Source organism: Apostichopus japonicus, chromosome 14 (genome assembly GCF_037975245.1).
Source record: "Apostichopus japonicus isolate 1M-3 chromosome 14, ASM3797524v1, whole genome shotgun sequence".
Taxonomy (NCBI): Eukaryota; Metazoa; Echinodermata; class Holothuroidea; order Aspidochirotida; family Stichopodidae; genus Apostichopus; species Apostichopus japonicus.
Genome location: NC_092574.1, coordinates 1,760,698 through 1,787,402, shown reverse-complemented (window position 1 = coordinate 1,787,402; position 26,705 = coordinate 1,760,698). Strand labels below are relative to the sequence as shown.

Genomic DNA, 26,705 nt, shown 5'->3' with positions numbered 1-26,705 from the left:
TTAGATGAAATATTGTCTTAACATTTCGATTATATTTATTATTTCTATTTCCATTATTATTTTTTCCACTTTTATTTGTACAATTCTTCACTGTGATGTCTTTTCAATGCCTCCGTAATAGCAAGTGCTGCAGTCCCGAAGCGGACTTGAGTAAGTTCATTGTTTTGACCCAACAGTGGTTTGAATTGAACACGCACGCCGCGCCAGCATACGCGAAAATGGTCCTTTCCTAACGCTGGTATAGCTAGCACGTACAATAAGACGTCAGTTTTGCATATATCTAAACAACACAAATATGGTGGATTGTTTTGGACTCGACGAAGTTTTCCCCTACGCGTTGAGACAGTACCCCAGTATGGCAGTATAGTGAACACTCGAGTAGGAAAATCACTGGTTGTGACTTGACTCGTTACAACTTGTCCTTCAACTCGTCCCAAGCCAAACGACTTAGCCTACAGTAGCTTACAGTAACTGACCCTACAGTACTTAGTTGATAGGCATTAGCGAGCACCTGTGAACAAGGTTTCTTTTGTCGGGCGCTTGCAAGGTTACCGATCCCTTTATATATTGGAATGGCAACGACATCGACTTTCAAACGGGCAACTATTAGCTTTACTCTTCCTATTTCGTGCCAGATTTGCCTTGGAAAGGTGCGCTTATTTCTTTAATTTGCCGATCACTTAGCCTAGGTTATATACATTAATCGAACACAAGACACAGGTGTTTTGTGTTTGAAGCCTAAGTTTGACAAATTAGTGGTCATGTGTTTACCTCCCTTTTTCCTTTTCCAGTGGTAGGAACACTGTGTACCTGAGAGGTCTTTGTCTTAACTTCATTACGCAGATCTTGCCTCTAAGAAAGCACCTTTTTCTACAGCAGAAACAACCGTTTTTGTTAGGTTTATGGAGTAGATTGCATGTTTGTTGGAATGGCCATACAAACTCGTAAAAAATAATAAGAAACAAAGGATGACATTTTTATATATTTACTTAAACTTCATTACGAAAGTTATTTTTGCTGTAATTTACCTCTGTGCCCCCCCCCCCAACACCACCCTCTAGCTCTGACCTGTCATAGTTGGAGAGGGTGTATCAAAATACAGGATATACTGCCAAAACAATACATACAAGTTCTCTCTCCACAGATGAATCAAAGAATTATCTTTGAAACATGTTGGTTCATTGTAGTGCTCGGCTATGGTGGAAACACAGTTTTTATGCCCTTTTATTATTCTACCGTTTTAATTAATGTAATGTAAATTACATAAAGATTAAAACAGAGAGTATTATTTTGGTTGTACTATTGTGTGAAGCCTGATTAAGAGAAGTTAGAGTACACTATTAATATGTAGATAGTAGTTTAAATACTGGTTTCAGTGGTATATTGCTTTAAACTCTAAGTGCTAATTTTGCTAGATGTCACATTTTTTTATGTGGACATTAACTATGCAATAATTCCATTTGAATTATAGGGTGACATTAATTTTTGTTAAATGTTGTAGATGTTGTTGAATTAAATGTCTGACATGATTTTGCACTTTCTAACATCCATTTTCAGGTGAAGCAACCAGTTATCTGTCCCAATCAACATGTCTTCTGTACTCCTTGTCTGGATGTTTGGCTTAGACATAATCAGCTTTGTCCGACCTGTAGAGTTCCTATCACCCCAGATAGTCCATGCAAACAGATCAGAGGTCAGTGTGGTATGCAAGGTTATTATGTGTTCAGTCAATGGAAGGATTAAAGGCATTCAAGACTCGCCCCAAACCCCTTGCGGCCATCTGAAAAAGTTAACTTTCTGTTGCTTGCAGGTGACGTTTTGTTTGTGTCGCTACAAAATGCAGACAGTAATGAAACGTGATACCTTAATTGTTATCTTTAGCTGGACCTGAGATGTCCATCGCTGTATTGTTTGTATACTGTGCTGTGGGTATTGACCGCAGCTGTATGTACTGACTGTACACTAGTGTCTAATTACCGACGGTAGCAAGGTGTGTGTGTATTTTCTGGGATCGATGATGGTGTTTAACACTTCTGTTACACCTCATTCGAAACTAGGTCAAATTACCGGCATTAAACGTTTCTTTGTGCGCGAGTCTTCACACCCTTTAAAGACAATTGACTAAGATGTGTGAGAATACCACCTTTAAAGTAAAAATGTAGCTGTCATAAAGTTGGCCTCAGCCTGGAGCACAAGAGACAGTACTGTGTTTTAATCTTCTGTAAATATTCTGTTTCAAGACAAATTACATGTCATGGTACTGATGTTGCAAACATATCTATCTCTAGTTTTGTTAGAAGACCAGCGGGCCATAATTTGTGTGAGAAGTAAGTCCCGACACATTGGTACACAATGTACTTCATGGTTGTACAAGTTGTATGTCTCACTAATTAAAGTTCCCACTGAGTCAAAACTTGAAAATATTAATGTTTCAATTTCTGAAAGTGTCATAAATTTCCAGTGATCTCATTATATATATACAGTAGAGGTTGTTTATGTTTAAACATTAAGTTTTTACATAAGGTGGTAATAATTTGATAAGATGTATGAATTTCTCTCTTATCTGCCTCAACTCAACTCTTGTACTTTTCCGTCTACCTAACATGCCAGAATTGTTCATAGTTAAGCTCTGCATGTGACCCTTTGACCCCTCCCTTGCTTGCTCTTCATTCTAAATAAACACACCTGCATTTGTGACAGATTTTCATTTGCAGAAATTGCCTTAGGAATGTTTGGGAGTTGAACTGTTCTCAGCCTTTGCTGAAACAGGTAATACTTGAAACTCTTTTCAAACTCTGATTAATGCTAAAATGATGGTGTGCGTGTTGGTGTGCGTGTTGGTGCAAGATAGATAGACAAACTGAGAGCAAGGGAGTATGTACAGTAAGTTACATATCAACATAATTATTAAAAAAGCGACTGATGAAGTGTGTTAAGATATAGTAACAAACTGGGGTACATTTCATATTTGGTATGTATGCTCACTTAGGTAGAACTGGTAAACTTGGAATTGTTGTTGGTTTTGGTCAAAGGTCATTTGAGATCAGCTTGGGGCAAAGTCTTTACAGACCTGTAAACATTATTCACACAATACAGTATCTCAAGAAATGGAAGTTGGAGGAAGTTCAAACTTGGTGTGTCGCTTGCCGTTGGCGAGTAGATGATCTGTAGTGTTTCTTATGAATGTCAAAGTTCATATGAGGTCTTGTATTTGGCACGTGGATTTCCCGTAATTAGTGCAGCGAAACCCTATTGGTGTTCAAAGGTCATTTGGGGTCAACAGAAGGCAAAATGTGAATATATCAAAAGTGCTATGTATCTTCAGAACCGGGACATGAAAGGAGCTCATATGCATGGTATGATAGCCTTGTGTAATGTATAGTTTGTACACAGTTTGATAGTAGGTCAGAGTTCATTTGAGATCAACAGGTGTCAAAACTTGAACACTACAGTACAGTATGTGCACACAATTTTTTCCAGATAACAAACTGCAGCAGCTGGTATGTATGGCTATGGCTCTTTTATAATTAGTACAAGAACCCTAAATTGTTTTTGGTGGAAGGTACAGGTCATTTGGGTTCAGCAGAGGTTACACTCTGGGAATTTACACATGACATCATAAGATAGGAAGTTTCATCAGATGTCACATCGGAATATGACTTTTCCGATAATGAGTACAAGAGCCCAGTAATTCTTTGTGAAGGTCATTTGAGGTCAGCTAGGGAGAAAGTGTAAAAACCTGCAAAGTACTGTAGAAGGGATTAGTTGGTTTCCAAGAGAGACTTCTAATTTGCTTCTGAAAGTCAATGGACCGTTGGTTAAGGCTAGTAGAATTCAAACCTGAAAACATTTCTTCTACGTTAGGGATGTGGTCAGTATTAATGAGCTTATGGTTTCAGTTTTCACAGTTTGTGCAAGGACAAAGTGTACAGAAATCACATAATAGGTCAGACCTTAAACGATATTGTTGCAGTGAAGTTGAGAATGATTTGTATTTTTAAGAACCTTATTAGTAATTCCTGAAAGTTAACACCATGTCAGGGTATATTGCATTGCTCTCACTATCTGGTTACATCTGTGCTCGCACCATACTTAATTGATACACCTCTAACATGCCGTTTAAGATGTCATTTGTATCTGAGTTTAATCACTGCACAATATATTAAACAGCTCTTCATTCTCAATATTAAAGACCTCAAGGATTTACTTTGACATAGAACACTTGACCTTAACCCATTACATTTGCCCATGGTAGTGCTTGTTATATCACAAGTACATATAGTGACAGTTATTGTCCTAATGTAATATTTGCCCAAATATGATGCTGATATACTTAATTAGATTACCAGGAGTACAGGTTGTTGTCAGAAGATCTTTCAAAAGTTCTTTTGCAAAAATCAAAATTTTCTTTTCCAGAAATGTATATCACACTTGGTACTGAGCTGCATGAGAGCATGTTCTGCATATATATTTTAACTGTGGTGGCATGTACAGTAATGCGGCATGTTCAAACTTCATTCTTGATGTGTGCATTCTCCTTTGTGAGTATGGCAGCCCTTCTGAAATTGGTGGAAATCATAAAGTCATTGAAGGTCAACAGAGAGCCCAAAGTAAATCTTTTGCCAACATGATAGTTCCAGAACCACACCATATATCTTCAAATTTAACAATTTTTAGCACCATCAAGCACACTACAAATAGCTCATAGTTGTAGAGTGTAACCAATGCAGGGACTTTGAAGCCATCTGAAGATACCAACAAAAAGATGACAATCATGTAACAATAGTAACACTGCTTCCTATCTACTGTACCTGTTGAGAAATAAAACATACACATGAGTCACATTGTCTCCTTCATTTCGGGGGTTCATACCATTATCTATCATGCTAATGTTCATGCATGATTATATCCCTACATTGATGTAACTGCTCATTAGTTATGAATACTGGCAACAGACCAAACATCACTTTAATGATGGCAAGGAATCACTAAGCCATCTGGCTTTCTGGTTGGTCAAAGCCATTAATACCTACCTGTGTTGTTTTGAAGTGCCTGTGCATGTATGCTACCACATGGTATTTGAGTTGAGCTATGTACCATATCATTGTACACTAGTTTACTCAATTTTGAAATTCCAACAATTTTGTGAAGCAATCAACTTCTGCAACAGGAACATTATCAGAGCCTTTAACATTGAAGAGAACTTTCATATAAGCGCACAGATTTGCCAAATTTTCTCAGTTTACTGCCACTGACCATGTGACCTTTGGCATTTTGCTTTAATTAATGCAATAAAATCTCTTAGTATGAGATCCTACTGTACATTCATATCATCAGGTAATGATTCAATAGAATTTATGCTTCTTTGTGATATCAGTGTCTTGTATTCTAGCAAGGAAACTTTGGACTCTCGTTGACTTGTGCACATCCTTGTTTGTGAGGACAAAACCCATGACCTGGAGTTTGACTGAGATACATCAAGGTGACACACCAAATTATTTGTGAATATTGCTCCTCTCTTACATAAGTTCTGTTACCATACTAGTAAACTACTGTATTGTTAATTTGGACAACTTAATATGAAGCCTTTCTATATGTAGACACTACATCACTGGGCCAAAGGCATTGTTCATGAGGCACAGAGTCAAATGAGTTATTTTCTTGAAACATAAGTGGCTTCCTGAAAGGTCTATGCAGTGGCGGAGCGTCCATACAGTCAGGTGGGGGGCGTTTGCCCCCCCCCCCCTGACGGACTCAAATGGACTGCTGGCGCCCTTTTCAGCTTTTTACAACTTTTTTACTTATTAGCGATTATTGACTTTTTTATTGCACTCTCATAGCTACCTATTGACATTTGTCAGATTTTGTTGGTGTAATTTTCTGACAAAATGCTGTAACGGTTATTTGTTCTTCATTTATCTGCAAATTTGCAAGTCCCGGAAAGGGTCATTTCCGGCGATCTAGGGAGTATCTTTACTCAAAAAAATTCTGAACGCTCTGCGCCAACCTGTGGTGGCGCTCCGCTTAGATAGTGTCGAAAGTGCCCCTACAGACCATTCTCGCCCCCTCTGACCAATACCCCTAGCTCCGCCACTGGGTCTATGGATACCTACAGTATGAACAACACTGACCTAATCACAGAAATCATGAAAATAGCTGTTACTACCATCAAAGTCTTTTCTTAATTCCAGTTTGATTTATGACTTAACATTAGCTCATTATGCACATTAATAATGTCAAGGGACTGACTGGCTAATTTTCTGTTATGGTGATTCCTTTGTTTTTACAACCTTTGTTTCAAGGACATTGAACACAGGTTTGTGACATAAGGAGATATTTTGAAATATTTTATCATCTTCCTTGAAAAGAGGAACATCACCTAAATTCAAATGATATATGTGGGCTTATACTTGGGAGTTAACATATTAAGGGCTAAAATATGAAATTTTGATGAGCACCACACACATGTCATACTGTAGTTTTCACATATTTAATGAGTTTCCCAGATTTATCACAACTTATATTGGAAACAAGAAAGAGCTTTTCGAAAAACTTCAACAGATTTTGAAGGAGATCATCACAAATGACAAATGCGCTGAATTTGGGGCAAATTGTCTAGTTGTCAGTAGTACTTCAAATTAGGAGAAGTAAAACCATAAATCTTTTACCAATGGGTAAGCAGTTGCGGTAATGCCAATGTGACTCTTCGGAAAATTGACAGCCCTATCTTTATGACAGTACTTAAAGTTATAAACAAATAACAATAGTGGGAACTTCCCTGAGCTCCAACTGCTACATCAGATCTCATGACATTGCCACTATAGTTACTGTAGGAAAGTGTCTATGTATCAATCTGTAAACTGACTTGACTAATTATAAACAGATTAAAATAGGCTGCATTGTGAATATACAGTAAGCACCAAGAATTAGTGTTCATCATTTACATGGATAAATGAGGAAACATATTTTTTTGTTACTATGAATTAGTTCACTGTTTACTGGATACGTATCAGTGGATTTTGCCATTTGACAGAAAAAAAGGCACTTACATTTTTCTGCCAGTGCAAATTAGTGTTGCTTAAATTATAAATATTAATTCAGAGGAAATAAGCAAATGGGAATTTGATTTTAGTCAGTAGATTCTTCATGCCCTGTCACTATTTTAGATAGTGGATAAGATTGTCACGGTGAAATTCTAGGCTTGGTGACTGTTATATTATTTAATAATTAAATATTTGGCTATAAATGTCAGTTGTACTGTCATATGAGGTTATTATTATAGTACTGTATTCTTGCAGGTCTGTTTGCCTAATTTAAAGTAGAAAGCATAAATCAATAGTTAAAGTAACTCTGCTATCCTTGTGACCAACTCTTCTTCACACCGCATCGGTATAAAAGGCTGTCCCGTTCACGTCCAATATCTGGTAGCCTTACAAATATTTTGACATTGGCACGTCTTCTGTTGGTGCAGTAATGAATTCAAACGCAGTGTCACCTTTTCCTGTTCTTTCATGCCTAGCCACTAACACAGTCTTTTAACTTCACACTTGGGAAGCTGCTGCTGATGACCCTTGGTAATGCACTTTAATACTAGCTTGTTATTAGATGATATTTGGCTTTGTTCCTTCAATTTGCTCATTCCAGATGTATTATTTGTTTTTATTGCTCAGGTTAATCAGTGATTGATCACAGCCAGATGATCATCAGGCATAAACGGAGGTGGTGGGTTAAATGGAGACAAGTCAGGCCATATTGAAATTTGTTTTTAATTAGTCGTATGAGCTATTATGATATGAGTGGAAATGTTTCTAAAAATTGTATACGAAATTGATCACCAGCACATATCCAAGATGGAGGGATATAAAGGAAAATTTTCTTTTCTGTTATTGTTGCCTTCAATGGATAAAGGTACTATTACCACATTCAAAACTTTTTGAAGTATGCGTGCAAGGAAGAGAGATGAAATATTGCAGCATGTCATATTGTCATACTTAGCAGTTAGCAAAGTTACAATAAAGTAGGACAGATAAATGGATGCTATGAGAGCTTGAAATCTATTGAGAAAGAATATCCATAGTTCTTGAACAACAGGTTGAATGTACAGTTGTCAGCTCCAAGCAACATCTATGTACATTGAAAACAAAAACAGAGAAATCTGGAGAACCTATAGATAACTGATGTATACTAAACTTTGTCAATTTTTTTTAGTGTTTGTGTAAACTTAATTTGGCTCGATTAATTGTGATGGGAAATGATAGCACCATGACTCAACAGAGGCTGAACCATGTGATCGTGTTCCATATTCACCGCGCAGGGACGTCGTTAGAGGGGGTGTGAGTGTGTCTCACCCCCAAGCCATGGTAAAACTGACGCTAGTTGGAAAATTGGAGTGCGACAGTCGGAATTTCCGACTGTCGCACTCTAGTTTCTCTAGGCCTTTTCATGTAAATTTTTTTTTAAATTTCGGTCAAAATTGACCTTTAACCTGTCATATTTACCACGTTTTGTTGCCACTTTGGGAAATTGTTTCTCGCGATTCTTATACTCCACCGTACAAAACTTCTTATGATTTTGAATACTACAAAAAAATGCCTAATAGAACTACCGTCATAGGCGTAGGAGCCCAATTTGTTTTGTGGGGGGGGGGGGGTTGTAACGACTTGCCCGAAAAATATAACTAAAATTTTTCGCGCGCTACGTGCGCATCACACATGATCATGATGTGCATATCATACAGGCATGCATCGGTTTTTACATCGCATGCAAATAGCATACAATCATTTTCCGTCTTATTACCCTTCCGTCTTGGTGATAATTGTTGGGTAATAATAATATCAGTATAACCACTGAAAAACACATTGCAAATTATCCAAAAAGCCTTCAGCATATTGCCCGAATTTCACAAAAATATTTGGTTGGGGTGGGGGGAGGGGCAATAAGTTTTTGAAATGAGTGCCAGTGGGTACAAATGTATCGCAACAAGTTCGTAACAGAAGTGCAGTCGCGAAAGATTGGGTTTTCTGACTGACAATGACCGTATCGTTGACGAGTAGCGGGAGGGTGGGGGGTACAAAGCAGCAGTTGGAATTTTCTGGCTTCAAAACCGATTTTCAGCCACTACACCCCCCCCCCCAATCATCAGGCCTTAGCTACGTCCCTGGGTACATGGTGGTTACATAGTACGCTCCGACCAGAATTCACCCGATAACCAGATGCAAATTCACCTAGCAACCAAGGTAACTTGCTTGAGGACTCCAACGAACAACCACTGATTTATTTTCATGCCTTCATCACTTTAGCCACCACTCACATGGGACCTATTCTAAGTCTGACGATACATGCGCATGTGTGAGGTCCTGAAAACATAATAAAAGTTGTTTGTCTTGCTATCCTTGTTTTCAAATTTTATGTAAATGTATTCTCGTAGACCTAGCAACCTGGTTTAACATGCTGGCGCCAAATTTGCGCTAAGCTCGCTATACGAACTCGGATATGGGCTGTGCCTTATTAGTTAGTTATTTAAATAATTAATAATGGCGTATGAGGAAATGCACCATTTTGTGGTATGACTCCCAGGACAGAAAGTCGAGAAACTCATAGTCGCAGCGGATAGCTTCCTTCGCCTATATGTCCGGGGAAATTTTGGGACATCGTTCCTATAGACCAGGGGTGGGCAACCTGCGGGCCACATGCGGCCCGCCAGTGATTTTTTTTGCGGCCAGTGAGATGTCTCAAGAAAAAGAAAAAAATCAATCTATTTTGCATCATCACCAAAAACGAGCTAGCTGCTTAGAATTTATCTGCACTTATGATGCTGTCAGGTTGGTCTATTATCACCATTAATTATCAACAGGACTGTATTGACATTATGGTTTTGTGAATACAGATTAAGTACACACACCTATTGCTTGAACGTCCTCGGAATCAAAGGTTTGAAATCAGCAGCAGGCCGTTGGTTAGGTGCGGCCCTGTCAATCTTTCACTCCTAAAATCTGGCCCATTCATTCAAAAGGTTGCCCACCCCTGCAATGGGCCTATATCTGAGGCCCTGGGGTCAGTGGCGTCGTGCCCATTGGGGCCCGGGGGGCACAGCCCCCCCCAAAAAAAAATCAAAGGTGTCATAAAATTTTGTCATAATTTTAAAAAAAAGTGTTTTTGAAATCGAAAAGTTGACTAAATATTCAATTGCTCTTTGATGGTCGTTGCGGATTTTCCACACACCTCAAAGACGACATATCGGGATTAGTAATGCCATTACCTTTGAATATGTTTGTCCTAAGCTCGCGTTAGATACAGTCTCAATTAACCTGGAAAATAATCACTTCGTTATCGCGCGTTTTACCTTAGGTTTCGCTACTTTCACTTTTTCTGCCCATGTTTTCAATCGGCATGGCTCTTTCTTCACCCAGTCACTACTTCTCACGGGCATGGGCGGCAAGGGCAGCGTAACCGGGGGGCACAGGGGGCACGTGCCCCCATTTTTCCCCAGGTTAAATGTGCCCATTTTCTACATAAAAATTGAGGTGTCTCAAGTTAGCAAGAGGCCAGGGAACCAGAATGAACACTCGGGAAGGGCCTTTTCCCGGCCATCTGAGGGGTTTGTAAAACCAAAATTTTTCTACTATGCTCTGCGCCAACCGATGGTGGCGCTCCGCTCAGATAGTCGTGCATACAACTTTGCAACTCCTGGCTACGCCTCTGACTCTTAGTGAATTTCTGTGGGTCAAACTCAAAGCTATTTCGAATGAAACAAATTTGTTAAGATATTAACAAGAAATAAACTCTAATTCGGAAGATTCTTACATTAGCAATTAGCATGATTTCGCCTCATTTTGTCTCAAAAGAAAACTTGTTCCTTGTTTCCCAATTTGCACATTGGATATTGCAGTGCTAGTATGCATATTTTCCTTGAGTGGGGGGGGGGCGTTGATGGAGTGATGTGTGTACACAAATAAGATAATACAATAAGAGTTGTAAAGGGTACTAAGTATAAGGCTGCATCAGTCCAATCGAATTGCTGCAAAGTGCCCTTTGATGTCGGTGCCCCCCCCCCGATTAAAAGTGCTTCCGCCGCCCTTGATGGGCGGTGATCATGGATCAGCCAACACGAAAATGTTTCGATATCTTAAATGTTGGGCGCTTCTGGGAGACGAGGAATTGGTAAACTTAGGAATAAATGGCGATCACTTCCTTCGAGAATATTTCCCAAAATAAAAAATTGCCGGAAATTTTTATCAATTTTAGGGGTGTTGCTTTCTGCCATAATGCACGGGAAGTGCCATTTCCTGCAATCTGAGGGGTCTGCCAGAAGAAAAATTTTCTTGTACGCTGCGCGCCAACCGATGGTGGCGCTCCGCTTAGATAGTACTTACGGCCGGAATACTCGAATTGATTCCGTCCCCCCCACGTTTCAAATCGGATTGACGCCCCTGCCTGTAAGCTACAGTAGCTCAATAAGTTCAGCTTTGTTGAATCTCAAAATGATTACAGTATGTTGATGCCCTTTTGTGGGTTCTTTGTTGCTAGAGATTTTGCTCAACTTCAGTTTGTGAATGGACTTGAATACATATAAGCATGAACAATATGTGTGAGATGATCTTGAACATCACACACAATAGTATTCAGAAGATGAATGAGCTCTATGTTTTGTAGAGTTGATGCTCTTGTCTTTGGGGAAATTAGAGGACTCTATCACACATTACTTTATCGTGCGCAGTTTGAATGACGAATTCATGGATTGTCTCTGTGATCTCACGTTCTCACAAACATTGGTGAATGTTTTTCTGTTTGATATATACTACACAATTGCAAATGGATTTACTAGTAAGATTTTAAAAGTGTTCACACTGCATTAGAATTCATGGTAGCTTTGATTTGATAGAAGCATTGCAGAGCATTTGTGTGACTATTGACTGTGTACCATGAAGGTCATGAATTTACAGTTTCTGCATTCTTCATGTTTAACATGCTGCTGTAAATTCCCACCAAACAGGCGGACGTGAACTACAAGAAGAGACTGTTGGAGGCGCCCAAGGAGCAGCTTTGAGAAGAGCTAGAGTGGATCTGATCTTTGATGATTATGAGGTATACAGTATAGTAAATGTGTGAATCAGAGACTCTAAGTTTTGCTGTTTGATCCCTTTCCAAATGCAAAAGGTGCATTTAACACCCATGATCGACAGACAGTAGTCACTCCCAAAAAAACCTTTGATGAATTTTGTACTCTGTGTAATGTGTATACATACATCTTAGCACAATTAGTACACCAATGTTGTGTTTGATTCCTTGATGAAGTCAAATGGAACTATAATATGAGATGGTGATGGCGGTGTGTGTATGTCATGCTCGTAGGTTGAATTTCATACTACAGTAGATGTGTACAGTGTTCTTAAAAGTTACAAGAACCCTATTATTTTTCAAAAAGTGGATGGTCATCAGAGGTGAAAATCTGAAACCAAGCAATAACTCCTTAAAAAGTAAAGCTTTGTCCTTTTCATGGAGGTTAAAGGTTGTATGAGGTCAACAGACATAAAAGTCTAAAAACAGAAATGTTACATTTTCATATTCTTTGCCAAGGTTGTTTGGTGTGAAATTTGAAATTAAATTGCTTTTAGGTTTCGCATCGATCTGATTACTCAGAAGAAAACTTTTGTCATCCGAAAACAAATACAGATGTCTTGCATGATTGATATTTGGATGACTGTCATTCCTGTGTTGAGTGTAAGAAGACTTTTTTCATAACAAAACAACAGATGTGAAACAGTGTAAATATGATAGAAATATGTAAAAGAATAAATTGGCACATGGATAAATATAATATTTCAAAACTGAATGACCCATTTTAGTACAAGAGTACAAATTTTAATGGGTGCCAAAACTCATTGGATATCTACAGAAGTCAATTTTTTTTAAGCCTGATAACTCAACAAGGTAATCACTTATTAGTTTGATACATGGTTCCAAAGGATCTACTCTAAAGCAGATCTATGTTCATTAGGTTGAATCAGAAAATCATAATCCCAAAAGTGATCAAATGTTCTCCCCATTAAATGCCATTTTATCTGTCAGAGAGAAATAAGAAGATTGGAGGATCAGATCAAGCAACTGGTGTCTGAGAAGAAGATGCATGATACTACCATTCCCTCTGCTTCCAGTAAAGGTGATGAAGTTGAGGTACTTTCTCCATGTGGATCAGAGATAAATAGTGATGAAGCCATCTCATTATTGACAATGAGGCTTGAAGCTTCCATGATGTCGTCAAAGAGGCTGGAAAGAGACGTAGAAAAAGTAAAAGAGGTAAACATTCAACAGTTGTTATGCTTTATTTCATTATACTGGGCTACAGTAGTAACTCAAAGAATGACCATGCATTGTCCAACTCAAATCTGGTGACATATTAAAAGCTTTACCTTCAAATTGTAATATCTTAGAGTGTTTTGATTAATGTTTCGTACGTACGGAGTCTCAAAGAGGAGGACATCCCCATTGGAGGGGGAGGACATCCCCATGGGAGGAGGAGTATTGCCCCCAGAGCTGACCCCGCGGGCGGGCAGATTGGGTTTTGACGAGACGCCAGAACAACAGAAACCGACAATGGGGACATAGCCCAGCTCATCAGGGGGATGGTGAATATATGCCACTAATCAGATGGCTCCCCCCTCATGGGGCTTTTCAGCAGTTCTGCAGGCACTAACAAAATCACCACGAACCAATGACTTCAGCCTCGCTTGTGGTTCTAACCAAAAAAAACCTGTTCCTGATCGGAGGAGCAGCCTTCACTCTTTATCTACCAAGCATAATCATATCAGGTTCGAGAATGGTTCGCTACCTGTTCTTCATCGCCAAGAATCAGGTTCTATCTTTTCTTCCGGGGACATATTCATCCCAGAGATAAAGACGTTCTCGTCAGTCTTAGGGGACGAACTGTGGTGCCCAGTTAGGGCACTAGAGTGGTATCTCAACTAGACCCAGCACCTCAGAGGAATGACCACGTCCTTGTTTATCCCACCTAACTTGTAAGGTACCTTCCTGGTACTTTGGGCTTTCGTTGCTAGAGTTAAGGGGTACAGACGTAGACAGGGTCATATAGGGTAGTCCCCCTCCCTACTGGGGCGTGGAGTTATATCCCTCCTGTCAGAAACATTACAGATTCGATGTTAGGTTAGGACTTGATTAGGATAGTCCCTCCGACTTGTCCCTCTGAACTCCATGGTAGAGATCACTTTGGACGACAGTGGTCTCAAGAGAAGGAAGGGCGGGGACTGGTGGAGCCAGTCATAGAGGGCGCACAGTGTTAAAACGTTACCAGGACATGGTACAGTAGAATGATGGTGCTAAGGTTGTGGGGAGACAGATAAGCTCGTCACTCATAAATATCCAAACCAGTAAGTCTTGGACTTTCGGTTGGGGTCAAAGGTCAGTTGAGTTCAAATGTAAAATTGTGCAAAAAAGTGTGTCACAAACTCCTCTTTGACCTTGACCAATCAAGTTCAAACTTAGTGGGTTGGTGCCTGACCATGTAAGCCCATGTCTGTGTGATTGATAACATCATATGTCAAAGGTCAGGAAGTCTAAATATGGGTCTTTTGCCATTCTCTGCATGCCAGCATGTTGGAAAAAGGCCTTAAACCACAGGATAGGTAAAGAATGATTAGGCAAAGTTTGAAATAAGACAGATTTAGGGTCAGGGTCAAAGATCAACTGAGTTAAACTGGTCTAAATTAACTGTGAAATTTTTTTTTGCCAACTCCGAGACTGTAAGTCCGATGACATTCAAACTGAGTGGGTACTGTACAGTAGGTACCTGACCATGTGCTGTGTACTAGTGCCTGGGTGATTGGTGACATCGTAGGAAAAAGTTCAAATACCTGAAAACTGTCATAGCCATTTTCTGCTTGTCAGTATGTTGGAAAAAATCATTAACCCACAAGATATGTACAGAATAATGGGAAAATTTTAAAATAGTACTAATGTAGTTGTTAAGGGTCAAGGTCAAAGGTCAATGTAGATCCATTCCATCGAATAGAAGAGTTGAGATCTGCATTTCCGTAGAGAGCCATCGTGTTTTTCTATTGGCCCTCTCCCTCCTCAAGCTATGTTGCTGCCCATGGTTTGAGGTAAATCAGTTAGCAACACGATGAGGTGTAAAGGTTAATATTAAAAAACAAACATGCCACCTAACCATGTGCACCATATACTGGGTATCCACAGGTAATCGTAATCTTTTTCAAAGAACAAAGAATAGTTAAGAACCATCCGATCTTACTTGTCTTTATTTTTTTCTAGGCAAATGGAAAATTACGGGATGAAAATGTGACTTTGTCTATGGAGAATGGACGTCTCAAACAATGTTTGGCAGCACAATCACCCCGAAAGTAAGTACTGTCACGTTTCATTCTTGGACATCTATAGATGAACCTGAGAAAAATCCTTTCATTGTAGGTACATGATGCATCTAATTCATGTCATCTTCTTCATGATGGATTAACTTTGTACTTGGTATGTAGATTCATCTTTATAGTGTGTGTTCACCAGACAAAGTGAAATTAAACTCAAAAGGATATTTGCTTGTTCTCTTTTTATTTTTCGTTGCTCATCTCTCTATCTCTCTCTTTTTCTCATTCTTTTACACGTTGTGTTTTGTCTTATACTTATTTCTCACTCAACCTTTCTCTCTGAAGAACAGTTTACAACTGACCACTGTCTCTAGAAACACACTATTCTGTATCTCAATACAATACATGCTAATTTTGCATAACAAAAACAGAATGGTTGGGCAAACAATAGATGGCATTTTGAAAGCATTTGCCTATTACATGACATACAGTAGCACGTGCAAAATTGTTAGACTGCTTTACTCTCTAGAACAGTGTGTTCAAGGACCCTATTGTTCTTTTCTTGGAGATATTGTTTTGGGAGAGGTCAAGGTCATTTGAGTTCAATGAAGGTTAAAGCCTGGAAACCTTGTAAATAGGGTTTACCTCCAATACTGAAGCTTGTATGAAGTTCATGAGTGTTATAGGGATCAATGTTAGCAAGACCAGAACCCTATTGATTTTGTAGAGGGCAATGGTTATTGAGGTCACCAAGTGTAAAGTATTAAAATATTGTCAGCCTGATAACTCACAAAGTAAAACTTGGATGAACTTCATACTTATCATGTGGATCCATTTACAAGAACCACTTCATTATTTGTAGAGGTCAAAAGTTAAAAAAGTCAATAAAGGTCAACACCTTGTAAAAAGGTAATTCCAAAAGTAATGCATGGATGAACTTTATTGGTGGTATGTGGATGGGGAAGTACAAAATTTCTGTCAATCGAAGTAGAGTTCAGGGATCAAATTAGAGGTCAACAGAAGTTAAAATATGAGAATCTTTTAAGCAGGATGGCAAACAGCATATAAACAATTGTAGTACAGTATTTGGATTGAGGATCAAATTAAATAAGTACAAGAACATTCTATCAATTCTTGCAGTCATCAATGTTAACTGATATCACCAGAGTTCAATGTATAAAAACCTTGTGGAAAGGTTCACTTGAGTTTAAGAACCTTGTTGATCATGCAACTTCATGCTCATATTAAATGTTACAAGGAATTACTAGAGAATTTGGTTTTCTGGTTAGCTATATATGTCATCTTTGTAATATTCAAGTAGCTGTTGATCATAGGATTTTCTTCCATGACAGTTTTAAAGTGAGGCAAAGCACTCTTTACACAACATGTGTGTTTTCAATGTTTGTTAGTATGGACCTTGTACTGCACTCCATGCAGCATTATTAATTCAGATGATATCTCAAAGCAAAATATTCTTTGTGAAAATCAGTCATACCAATTTTAATTTGTCATTCTGCAGTTACTGCACTTAAAAGAATAATGCACTTTAAACATTCTTCTTTCCAAAAGGTTTAATCTGATCTTGCTGCAAACTGTTGGCAGTTTGACTGTTTGAATTGTACACACTTGGGTGTTTGGGTGTGACAAGTCACTGGTGACCAGGGGTTACTTGTAGTAAATGTCATGTTAAAAAGCCTGCCGTGATAAAAGACTCTAATCATTAAAACTTTCATTTTTACGTTCTAGTGGTCAGTTAGTAAGGGAGCTTAAAAACGAAAACAGAAAATTGGTTGCAGTATAACTCATCATTCTTAGCTTGCATGAAATTCACACTCCATACAAAGATGCTTCTTGTTGAGTTCTGGACAACATTCAATTTTGGCAGTGGAGGTCAAAGGTCATCTGAAGTAACCAGTGGCCAAAATGTGAAGTTTTTCAACTAGCTTTTTACTCAACTACTGAACCTCTGTGTGTCTGGGAAATTAGGGATCGTACATGCCACATAATTATAGCTTGTGAGTAGTTTATGAGAAAGGTCAAAGGTCATGTGTGGTCAGCAGTAGTCAAATCATAAAACCTTATAAACTTGCTAACTCAAGAAATCCAGCTTTATTGAATCACTTGGTACATAGGTGCCGCTTAAAGTCTTCCTGGGTGGCATTGAGTTTGGAGGAGGTTATTGGTGCTCAATTCCTGAAAACTTTGTAAACCTGCAAACTCAGTGAGTTCAGCATTGATGAATCTTGTACTTCCTACTTAGATGCTTCTTACAGGCAGGTATGCCATAGCTAAGAATGGTTGACAAAACTGTGAAAATTTGCACCATAAAGTTGTTTCGTTTTGCGTCAAATGTGTCTGCATTTGGTTGTTAAAAATACAATCATAAACAGAAGATGATGACTTTGTTACAAACTAACCATTCATATCTGTACAAGGGATGTACCTCAAAGAACGGTTACTATGATTATGTTAATGTTGTAATAGCATGGAGCTGCCTGCCACAGAGCTCCCAGGTAATAGTATTACTATCATCCTAACAATAATAATACAGTTGACAGTAGGCAATAGCAAACTTTACTGAGTCTACACATTCTTATTTCACATATATTTAATGACTGTGAACAATATCATCAAAGCCACCTGTATGTAGGAACCTTGGAACACTGTGGTATAGTTGTATTTCTACAGTGTTTGTTAGCGTTGTGCGGTAGTCGGATTTCACACAACCGGTAGTGTTGCAACATGAATCCCGGTATCGTAACTACAACTTGGATTTTCCTCAACTTTCATCTACGGTTCAAAGCAGTTACGAGACTGTCAATGTCATACATTCAATATGCATAGCCTAGGCTATGTACGTACTCATACTGTATACGCACGGTAATAAAAAATTAAAATAACATGCTATATTAGGGCCTTTGTTTTTTAACATACACTTCCAAAAAGAAAAGCACAAACCTTGGAAATAAGCAACCCACACCATCCTTCATTCATACTCGACGTACGATATAAGATTAACACTTTCGCACGTGGATTAAACTTGTAATCCGTACACAAACAGAAATTGGGAGTTCCCCACTATTCCATGATATTGGAATAGGGCAACCCCTTCAAGTTCACAATGAAAACTTTTAACTATCAACAAGCCACCACGTGTTTGGAACTTCGGACAATAAGAATGTAACATAGGGGCTAAGTAAATACGGAATTATAAACTACATACATAAGAATAGTACAGATTTATTTATATCGTTAATTAGCTGTTGTTTACCCCAGAAAATATACTTTCAATACGTACAATATCAATCTTTCGTACAAAAGTTCTTAAAAATTAAAAAAGATAACTATAAATGACATTGTGGAACCTCCCGCATTAATAAATGAATCCATTTCATTACAGCATCAAATCTCAAGTACCGTACTGCACTGTGTGTACCAGTACCACACCTAGGCTATAATAATATACAGTCCTGTGCGAAGATGGATTTAAACTGGATATACTCCCTGCGGTTTTGGCTCAAAATTTATTAAATCATTATAATTATTATAACAAAATGAGGTGAAATGCATTTAGGGTAAGATTTTGTACATGGGAACCTTCACAATCATCATTTGAAGGAAGAATAAATAACGAAAATTTCAGAATAATTTGAGGTGCCGTAACATGCTGAGCCCAAGTAAAGTTCGATATTTGGTGTAGCCTAGGTCCAAATTACCACGTGAAAAGTTGATTCGTTAATATATAGGTCTAGGCCAGTACGTAAATTGATCAGATATTATTCAAACTAAGAAACACAGAAACCAGAAATACAAGTGTTTTCTTTTCTTTATTTCAAATAGTAACACGTAGATATTTTTATTATGTCCGGAATTCCCGGGAATGATACCGAAACGAATGTAATAACCGGTTGTTTCCCCAATACCGGTAGTAGTTACACATTGCACTGTGATCGGGACTAGTCAATATCGGGATACCAGGATTCACTTGACTATCGGATCCCGCACAACACTAGTGTTTGTCAAGGTTTGTCAAGTTGTCCATTCGATGGTTCAATCTGGTCTAGCCTAACATGATACTGTCTGCAGTCTACCTAGCCTATCATTGACTCCATATATGATAATTGGCCTAGCAGAAGAAAGATGACTTTGCTACAACATAGTACAGTAACTTATTGGCATCTAATCTAATGTTTGGACTAGTAGTAGTAACTACTGCACACTATACATTCTGTACACAATGTTATTTGCGGAACTGCTAACCAGACTGCCAACCCCTCTGCAACACTACATTTTATAAATAAGTTAAGAAAAAATCATGTAAAATGTAAATTTTGGACCGATATAGAAGATTTCTTGTCAAAATTTCATCACCAAGGGCAGTGTTTCATTGGTGGAAACCTTTGTAGAAAATTTAGTAGTTAGTTGTACAGTTCTTGGCTGAGCACTACTGTCTTGAGCCAAGGTCAAAGGTCATAGGAGGACAGCCACGGTAGAAATCTGAAACATTTTATACTCAGTCCAGCTTTGGTGAATCCAATACTTCATACAAAGATGCTTGTTGATAAGTTTTTGGTTGCAACTATATCTAGGTGAGGTCAAAGGTCATATGAGGACAGCAGTAGTCAAACCTGCAAAGTAAGCAGGTGCTTTCTTAGTCCAACTTTGATGAATCTCACACTTGGCTTACTGTGGGACAACATCAATATCATGTCCCTGGATTTCCTGGAAACAATATGGTGACATTGATATGGTTAAGGTAGCATATGCCCATTAAAAGCCCCATTGACTTACACACTAAATCACAAAAGTACTGTGGTCTCTAAGTCTAGATAGAAGTTCTCACTATCTAAACGCTATCCATCGCTGGATAGCTGACAAGTTGGCCTTTCATGGCGCCATCAATTTTGCATACTATGACCGCCTGCAGTTTTTTTGCTATCAGAGCCTGAAGTTTTCGCCACTTGTAAACAAACCTCTTCAGTCAGTAGTAAACAATTTTTGTACGCTGCACTTGGGAGGCCTAAAGGGGTCGAAAATTGCCACAATTGACCCAATTTTTGCACCACATGTACTTCCAATCGTGCTCTTGAACATGCAGGCCCCCCAAAAAACATATCCTATTTGATAACAGGTCAAAAAAGATGTTCCCTGCTGCTTTTTTGCACTTTTCCTGAAGGAGAACAATAGGGCAGATGGATATAGACTCTAACAGGAGTATGCCACCTTAGATGGTAAAATCTGTTTTTTAGTGCACATGGCTACATATTTATGCGACGTTTTTGTTCCAACACACGATAACTTAGTTGGTGCAAGATAGTATAACTTCATGTGTGGGGTGTAGATCCACCTTTAATACTGAGTACAAGATATGTGTCAAGAACCCCATTGTTGGTCATAGTCATCAAAGGACATCTGAGGTAACCAGAGTTCAAAATCTGAAAACAAACACAATAACAGCAAAGCTTAGATGAATCTACATAGCAGGTAGGTCACCTCAGTGAGTAAAAAAATTATCTTGTTTTTCATGGCATTCAAATTGTTACAAAATTTTTGCAGTTTATTATTGAACTAATGAATATTTCACTGCGGTCAGTGCTGAAACCTTTGTAACAAATAAACATATACATATGAGTCACATTAGGAGAGACCATACTTAAGCAACAGCAAAGTGATATTTTTAAAGTAACGTTAGAAAGTTCTGATAGCCATGCCACTTTTTTGAACAGGGGATGTCAATTTCAACAAGAGGGTGTTGGCTTTGAAACAGCTGTAGGTGATAAATGCAACCACTGAAGTTTTGTACAGTCAATGTAGTTTCAAGAAGCTTTAGATCAGAACTTGTGCTCAGGGCAAGTCAGTATATCAAAATACGATATCATGCAAATATGAATTAAGTCGCAAGGGAGGCTCAAAAAGCTGTCCCAATTTCCTTTTCTCTTATCCCAGAGGATAATTCTTACAGCAGCTACTGTAGGAAAAAGTCTAGTTTTGGTGAAAATAACTTTTTCACATAAAATTTGGAAGTTTGTTTATGCTGGTTGAGATGTCATTGCCCTGAAAATGGAGAATGTTAAGGAAAATGTCTCCAGTTATTTACAAATTTTCACTGATAATAACCTTTCTTACTCAAATTTTCTACAAATTAGCCCCATATATTGATTGCTCAATTAAGGAGATTATTGTATAATTAACTTTGATGAAGCTACTTTCTCTTTTTATAAATGATAGTACAAATAATCAATTATTACAATAATTTGCATATAAACCAATTTGCCTAGATTCCATTTAGATAGATATTGCACGTGTAATATTGTTTATGTACCTTATTCTCTATATGTTTCCCTTTGATGGTAGTTGCAATTTGTCGTGTAAAATTTAAAGGCATTCTTTGCTTTCAATAATATTTGATAATGAAGGCTGCTACAGTCTATAGCTGGACTAGCCAAATTTCATTTCAAATAATTAAGTATCAGTTGCAAGTTTTATCATTTTGAAATTTCCTTTTTCATGTGAGTAGTGTGTTATTATGAAAAACTGTTCTGGGTGAGAAAATATTGAGAATTCAATGAAATGCAGTTTCTTATACTCATTAAACTTCAAATTGTGAAGAATCTAGAAGGTGTTTTAGGTTGATGAAATACAATCTCATTTTGAATAACACTGAGTACTGTAGCTCTATACAACAGGTATCAGAAAACTAAACATATTTTAAAAAAACTACTAAATGCACTTCACAGCATTTCCTGTTGCCTTATAAATATTCCAAAAAACATGATGACATGTATGGTAAAATTTGCCTGGACAAATTACACCAAGATAATACCCTCCCTCGGTCCCCCTCCCCTTCTTCCCCCTCCCCCCCTCCAACATTGTTTTCACCCTAATGTATGCAGAAAGGTTGTATTCATTCCTAAGAACTCTTTACTTTATCAGAAAACCTGCTCCTTTTTAAAGAAATGAGGTGTTCCATTCTCAAATTTGCTAGTACAAGCTTTCCTCTGGCTTGCCTCTGTCTCTGTGTTGGCACGTTTTAACAGCCATTCGTACTTATCCTGAAGGGAAATATTGATCCACTACTCTGTAAGTTAAGCTGATTATAACTTCTGTGAAGGTGTCTCCCATAGTGCTGTACAGAGGTGTGATTGATCTGTTATTGATCCCGGGTATGGGGCTTTGTCAAACTTGTGACAGTTGAAGCTCTGGAGCAGTGAAGGCAGAGTAAACAGTCATGAAATATGGACGAACCACCAAAGGGGAAGACCCAAAATATCGTAAAATATTCAGGAATATTAGTAGAGCTGAAAGGGAGTACTTTAGAAACGGAAGGATGAGGAGGAAACTAGTGCAGAGATTGCAGCTATTGTCAGCATGTATTGAAGGATTAAAGGAAGAGAGATAAGGAGGACTCAGGAACAGCAGCAATGAGAGGCAAATCATTACAATCCTATCACAAATCATGATGATAAAAAGCTAGTTAAGTTAGACACCAACTGCTATAAATAGGATTTTATTAGAGAACAATAGAGAATGATAAATTACTATGACTGCCAAGACAGACAAATTTACTGATTAGATTCAGATAAAAAATGGTACAACTGTCACTTAAAGACAATTAGTTTGAACAGTAACAATATGTTAAAATTTGTTTGCAAGAAAGTTGCCTCACACATTCCATGTCGTGTCAAATGAACAAATAGAGAGACTGCCAGAGTTGGCTTGATGTGGTGTAGGAGATGTCAATTTGAACAGCACATACTATTAACTGCATAACATTGCAGTCCAACTAAGTGAGCATTACTGACAAAATAGTAGGTAAACAGCATCAGTCAATGTGAAATGTAGAAAGTAGTCAGCATTTCATCTTTACACTTGGTTGAGAATTTCTGTTCCATTTGGAATCAAAATTCAGTCCATTAAGTCCAGTTTTTCTACTTTCACACATCCATACAGCTTAATCTTTAATATTCCTATGGTGCAAGCTTCAAAACCAATCACGTCTGCTTCTAGTTTGGTAAGATAATTAGTCAGCTGAAACTTGCCAATGACCTGTGCATTCTTGTTATCTGTGGAAATTCATTAAGAGCTTCATTCCTTTCTTACCATCTCTTTTACATGCTATCTGATCTAGCCTAGCCTATATCTGGTAGCTATTTGGCACTGTGACCTAGATGACCCTCTCTAGGGTCACTGCATAATTCCTTACCAGTCAGTTAACATAATTTCCTAGGCATGAGTTTCATTGGCTTGAATTTGTTTGGGTTTACATTCTAGGAGGAAGCTTGCAAAGTCTGATGCATGTTTTAATCTATTTCAAATTCTGAATAAGTATCCTTAAAATTGTATGTGTTTTATGAACATGTGTTCTCAGATATTGCTCGTGAACATGCTTTAGTAGAGTGATGTTCTGATACAGAGACCTGTTGTAACTGTGTTATCAGCATAAATTCAACTATAAATCTCATGTATCATGGCACAATAATGCATCATGGTTTTGATACAAGTTTTCTTTTAATCTTATTGGATGTCCATGACAGTGGCTCTTCTGTGTGGGGAATGTGTGGCCAGTGTGGGGCTCCATCAATATAAGTAGAAGGCCAAGTTCTGAAAAGTTGCAGAAAACAGAGAGGTTGAGACTGCAAGAGCATGTCAGATATTTCAACTGCTTGTTACCTAGTAATAAATTCATGCAAATTGATTCAACAATTAGTGCACTTTCTCCTTTATCAAAGAAGATGTGCATACCCAAATTAAATATCAGACAATTAACTGCATCGGCATATCGATTGTAGAAATGTACTAACGTTTATGACTTTTCTCCTTTTCAACAGGTTCGAGAAGTATGCCCAAACAGCATTACAGGTGAAAGTGGATCAATGCATGAAGGAGGTAACGCAGTTAAAGAAAGCTCTAAGGAAGGGCGATGCTTACGTTGAGGAGCTTCAACATCAGCTAAGGATTTATCAAGACAGATATGGAGAACTTAACCTGGCTACAATCTCAATAGCTAACCATCCCAAACAAAATAGGTTTCTCACAGAGAAGTCAGTATGTACAGCCCTTCCATCCACCAGATTTTTTGAGGATGAAAAACGTCCACCAGTTAAAGCCTTGGTCTACACGGGGAGCAATACTGCAGAGAAGGAAGTCTTTGATAGGTGGGAGAAGGAGGAGGAGTATGAAGATGACCCACTATCTGACTCTAGCCCATTCAAGAGAAGACAGATAATGGTTGTTAACAGTGGCATTAAGTCTGTTAAAACTGACTACAATCCGAACACTCATAAACTAAATCATAAGTTAGATCAGACACCAAGTATTTCTACTTTGAGAACTGCAGATTCCGTGAGACTTTCACCACTAGGAGATGAATCCAATGATATGGACAAAGATGACTATGGAATGAGTACAAAGTTGCAAAGTTTTCTCAACAAGGATGAAGAAGAAACAGAAGAGATCAACCTCCAGAGAGGAGTATTATCCCAAGTCTGTCAATCTCCAAGCAGGCTTAACTCTAATAGTGATGAAAATGTTGGAATCAGTAAAACAGATAAAAACAATGGATTTAATCAAGGTGACCACTGATAGATTTCCCTTAGTGCCTGCTATAACTGAATTGGGTTGGGCTGTGCAAATGAAATCATTGTCTATGATAAAGTGTTCTCAGTAAAGGGTGGCAAGGAATCACAAAGCCATTTGGCTTTTTTTTTTTATTCTTTGCTGCAGGGGATGTATCTTTGTGGTCTTGATTGTGTGTGCGTGCATATTTAATTGTGTATGTATGATTGCTTGTAAACACGATAAACTCAAAAAGTATGTGCTGACTGAAATTGACACTTGGTAAATTTGACATATTGAGTACAAGAACCCTTAAGAAATTGGCATAGATCAAGGTCACTTTGGGCAGATAGAGGTCAAAGTCTGAGAGCCTTCTAAACATGATAACTCAAGAAGCATAACTTTGTGGATCTTCATATTTGGCATGTAGATGTTCCTTAGTAAGTTCAAGAGCCCTGTCAAAATTGGTGGAGATCAAAGGTCATGTAAGCTCAACATAAGTGAAAGTTTGTAAAAATTTTGTAAGCACCATAACTCAAAAACCAAGCTCGGAAGGACTTAATACTTGTCGTGTGGATTCACCTTAATAAGAACAAGAATCCTGTTGATACTTGTTTTAGGTTGAAGGTACGATGTTAGCAGACATCAACGTCTAAACAACCTTGTAGACATGATAACTTCAAAATTGGTCAAAAGTTCATATACATTATACAGTATGTGAATCTTATCATAATAAGTGCGACAACCCCAGGTTTTTTATTGTGATCAAAGATCAACGGAGGTCAAATTCTGAAGACCTTGCAAAACAATATAACTTCAAAATGGAAGCTTCAATGAAATTCATATTTTCACCTTTGTGAGTACAAATATCATCTTGTGTTTAAAAGAGGTCATGGTCAACAAAGGTCAAAGTCTGAAAAATTTGTCAACACTTAAACTCAACATCTTTGTATTTTTACTCTGTTGAGTTGTCTTGCCACATTCTTGAATGTGAATCATTCAACATGGAATGTGTTTATGGAACCTATGGAGACTGTTGTTATGCATATCTCTGTTCTTTACCTGTAAATTACTTTGAACATTCACTAATGCAATGAAGTACCTCAAGGAGCACATGTATGAGGTGTCAATTATATGACCTTTGTTTTAAATACTGTAACATCAAAAATGATTCTTGTTAGAAATAAAAGAGATTGCAAGGAGGCTTTCATAATTTGTCAAGAATTTATATTTTGTGAAATGTTTTTAGTATTTAATAATAATAATAAAAATTATTAGTATTTAGCAATGTTTTGCACATGCACCATTGCCGATCTCTTAATGTTCCTTTATACTCTATTTATAGCACACATCTCCTTACAATGGAAATGTCTACTCAAGAAGTCACCAACTTAGGCCCATGTATATTTCAAAGTTAAATCTGGACAAAATTTCTACTTTGAAGCCCCAAAGTTATGTCGTCTTCTTTACCACAACCTTTTAGTTGTTCTTTACACTGTATGGTTCCTTCAAATGCTTCATCATTGACAAACGTCTTAAAGTACAAATGAAATGATCGTGTTACCCTTTACACCACAACTCCCTTGCTCCCACGTACCTCTCTACCCCCTTGATAACATGCACGTTAAAGTTTCCATACCTAAGAATTGAAAGTAACTTAAATATAGTCAAGAAAGCCGGGAATTTTACCAGATTTAATCCTTACATGTAGCGTCTCCGGTATGTCCAAGAACCCGTCCATTTTGACAACGGTAAAAGGTCTACACAGTTGCAGTTGTGATTTGAATGGTTTTAATGAAATTTAGGGGAGGAGCA

The 26,705-nt window shown here is 37.9% G+C and overlaps 1 protein-coding gene across 1 annotated transcript; it reads left to right on the top strand.

Moving 5' to 3' along the window:
- Window positions 1-174: 174 nt before the first annotated feature.
- Window positions 175-26,174, top strand: LOC139979858 (ORC ubiquitin ligase 1-like). Its single transcript, XM_071991019.1, has 6 exons — window positions 175-650; window positions 1,558-1,693; window positions 11,993-12,084; window positions 13,069-13,296; window positions 15,286-15,374; window positions 24,164-26,174. Exons 1-6 carry the CDS (start codon window positions 573-575, stop codon window positions 24,915-24,917), a joined length of 1,377 nt encoding a protein of 458 aa, XP_071847120.1. The 5' UTR covers window positions 175-572; the 3' UTR covers window positions 24,918-26,174.
- The last annotated feature ends 531 nt before the right edge of the window (window positions 26,175-26,705 follow it).

What these genes read in the sequence shown, in the direction of transcription:
- LOC139979858 (XM_071991019.1), top strand. Translation starts at nt 573, where the DNA reads ATGGCAACGACATCGACTTTCAAACGGGCAACTATTAGCTTTACTCTT. An exon ending in GCCAGATTTGCCTTGGAAAG is followed by an intron (nt 651 to 1,557) that starts GTGCGCTTATTT and finishes ATCCATTTTCAG; the next exon opens with GTGAAGCAACCAGTTATCTG. An exon ending in GCAGCACAATCACCCCGAAA is followed by an intron (nt 15,375 to 24,163) that starts GTAAGTACTGTC and finishes CCTTTTCAACAG; the next exon opens with GTTCGAGAAGTATGCCCAAA.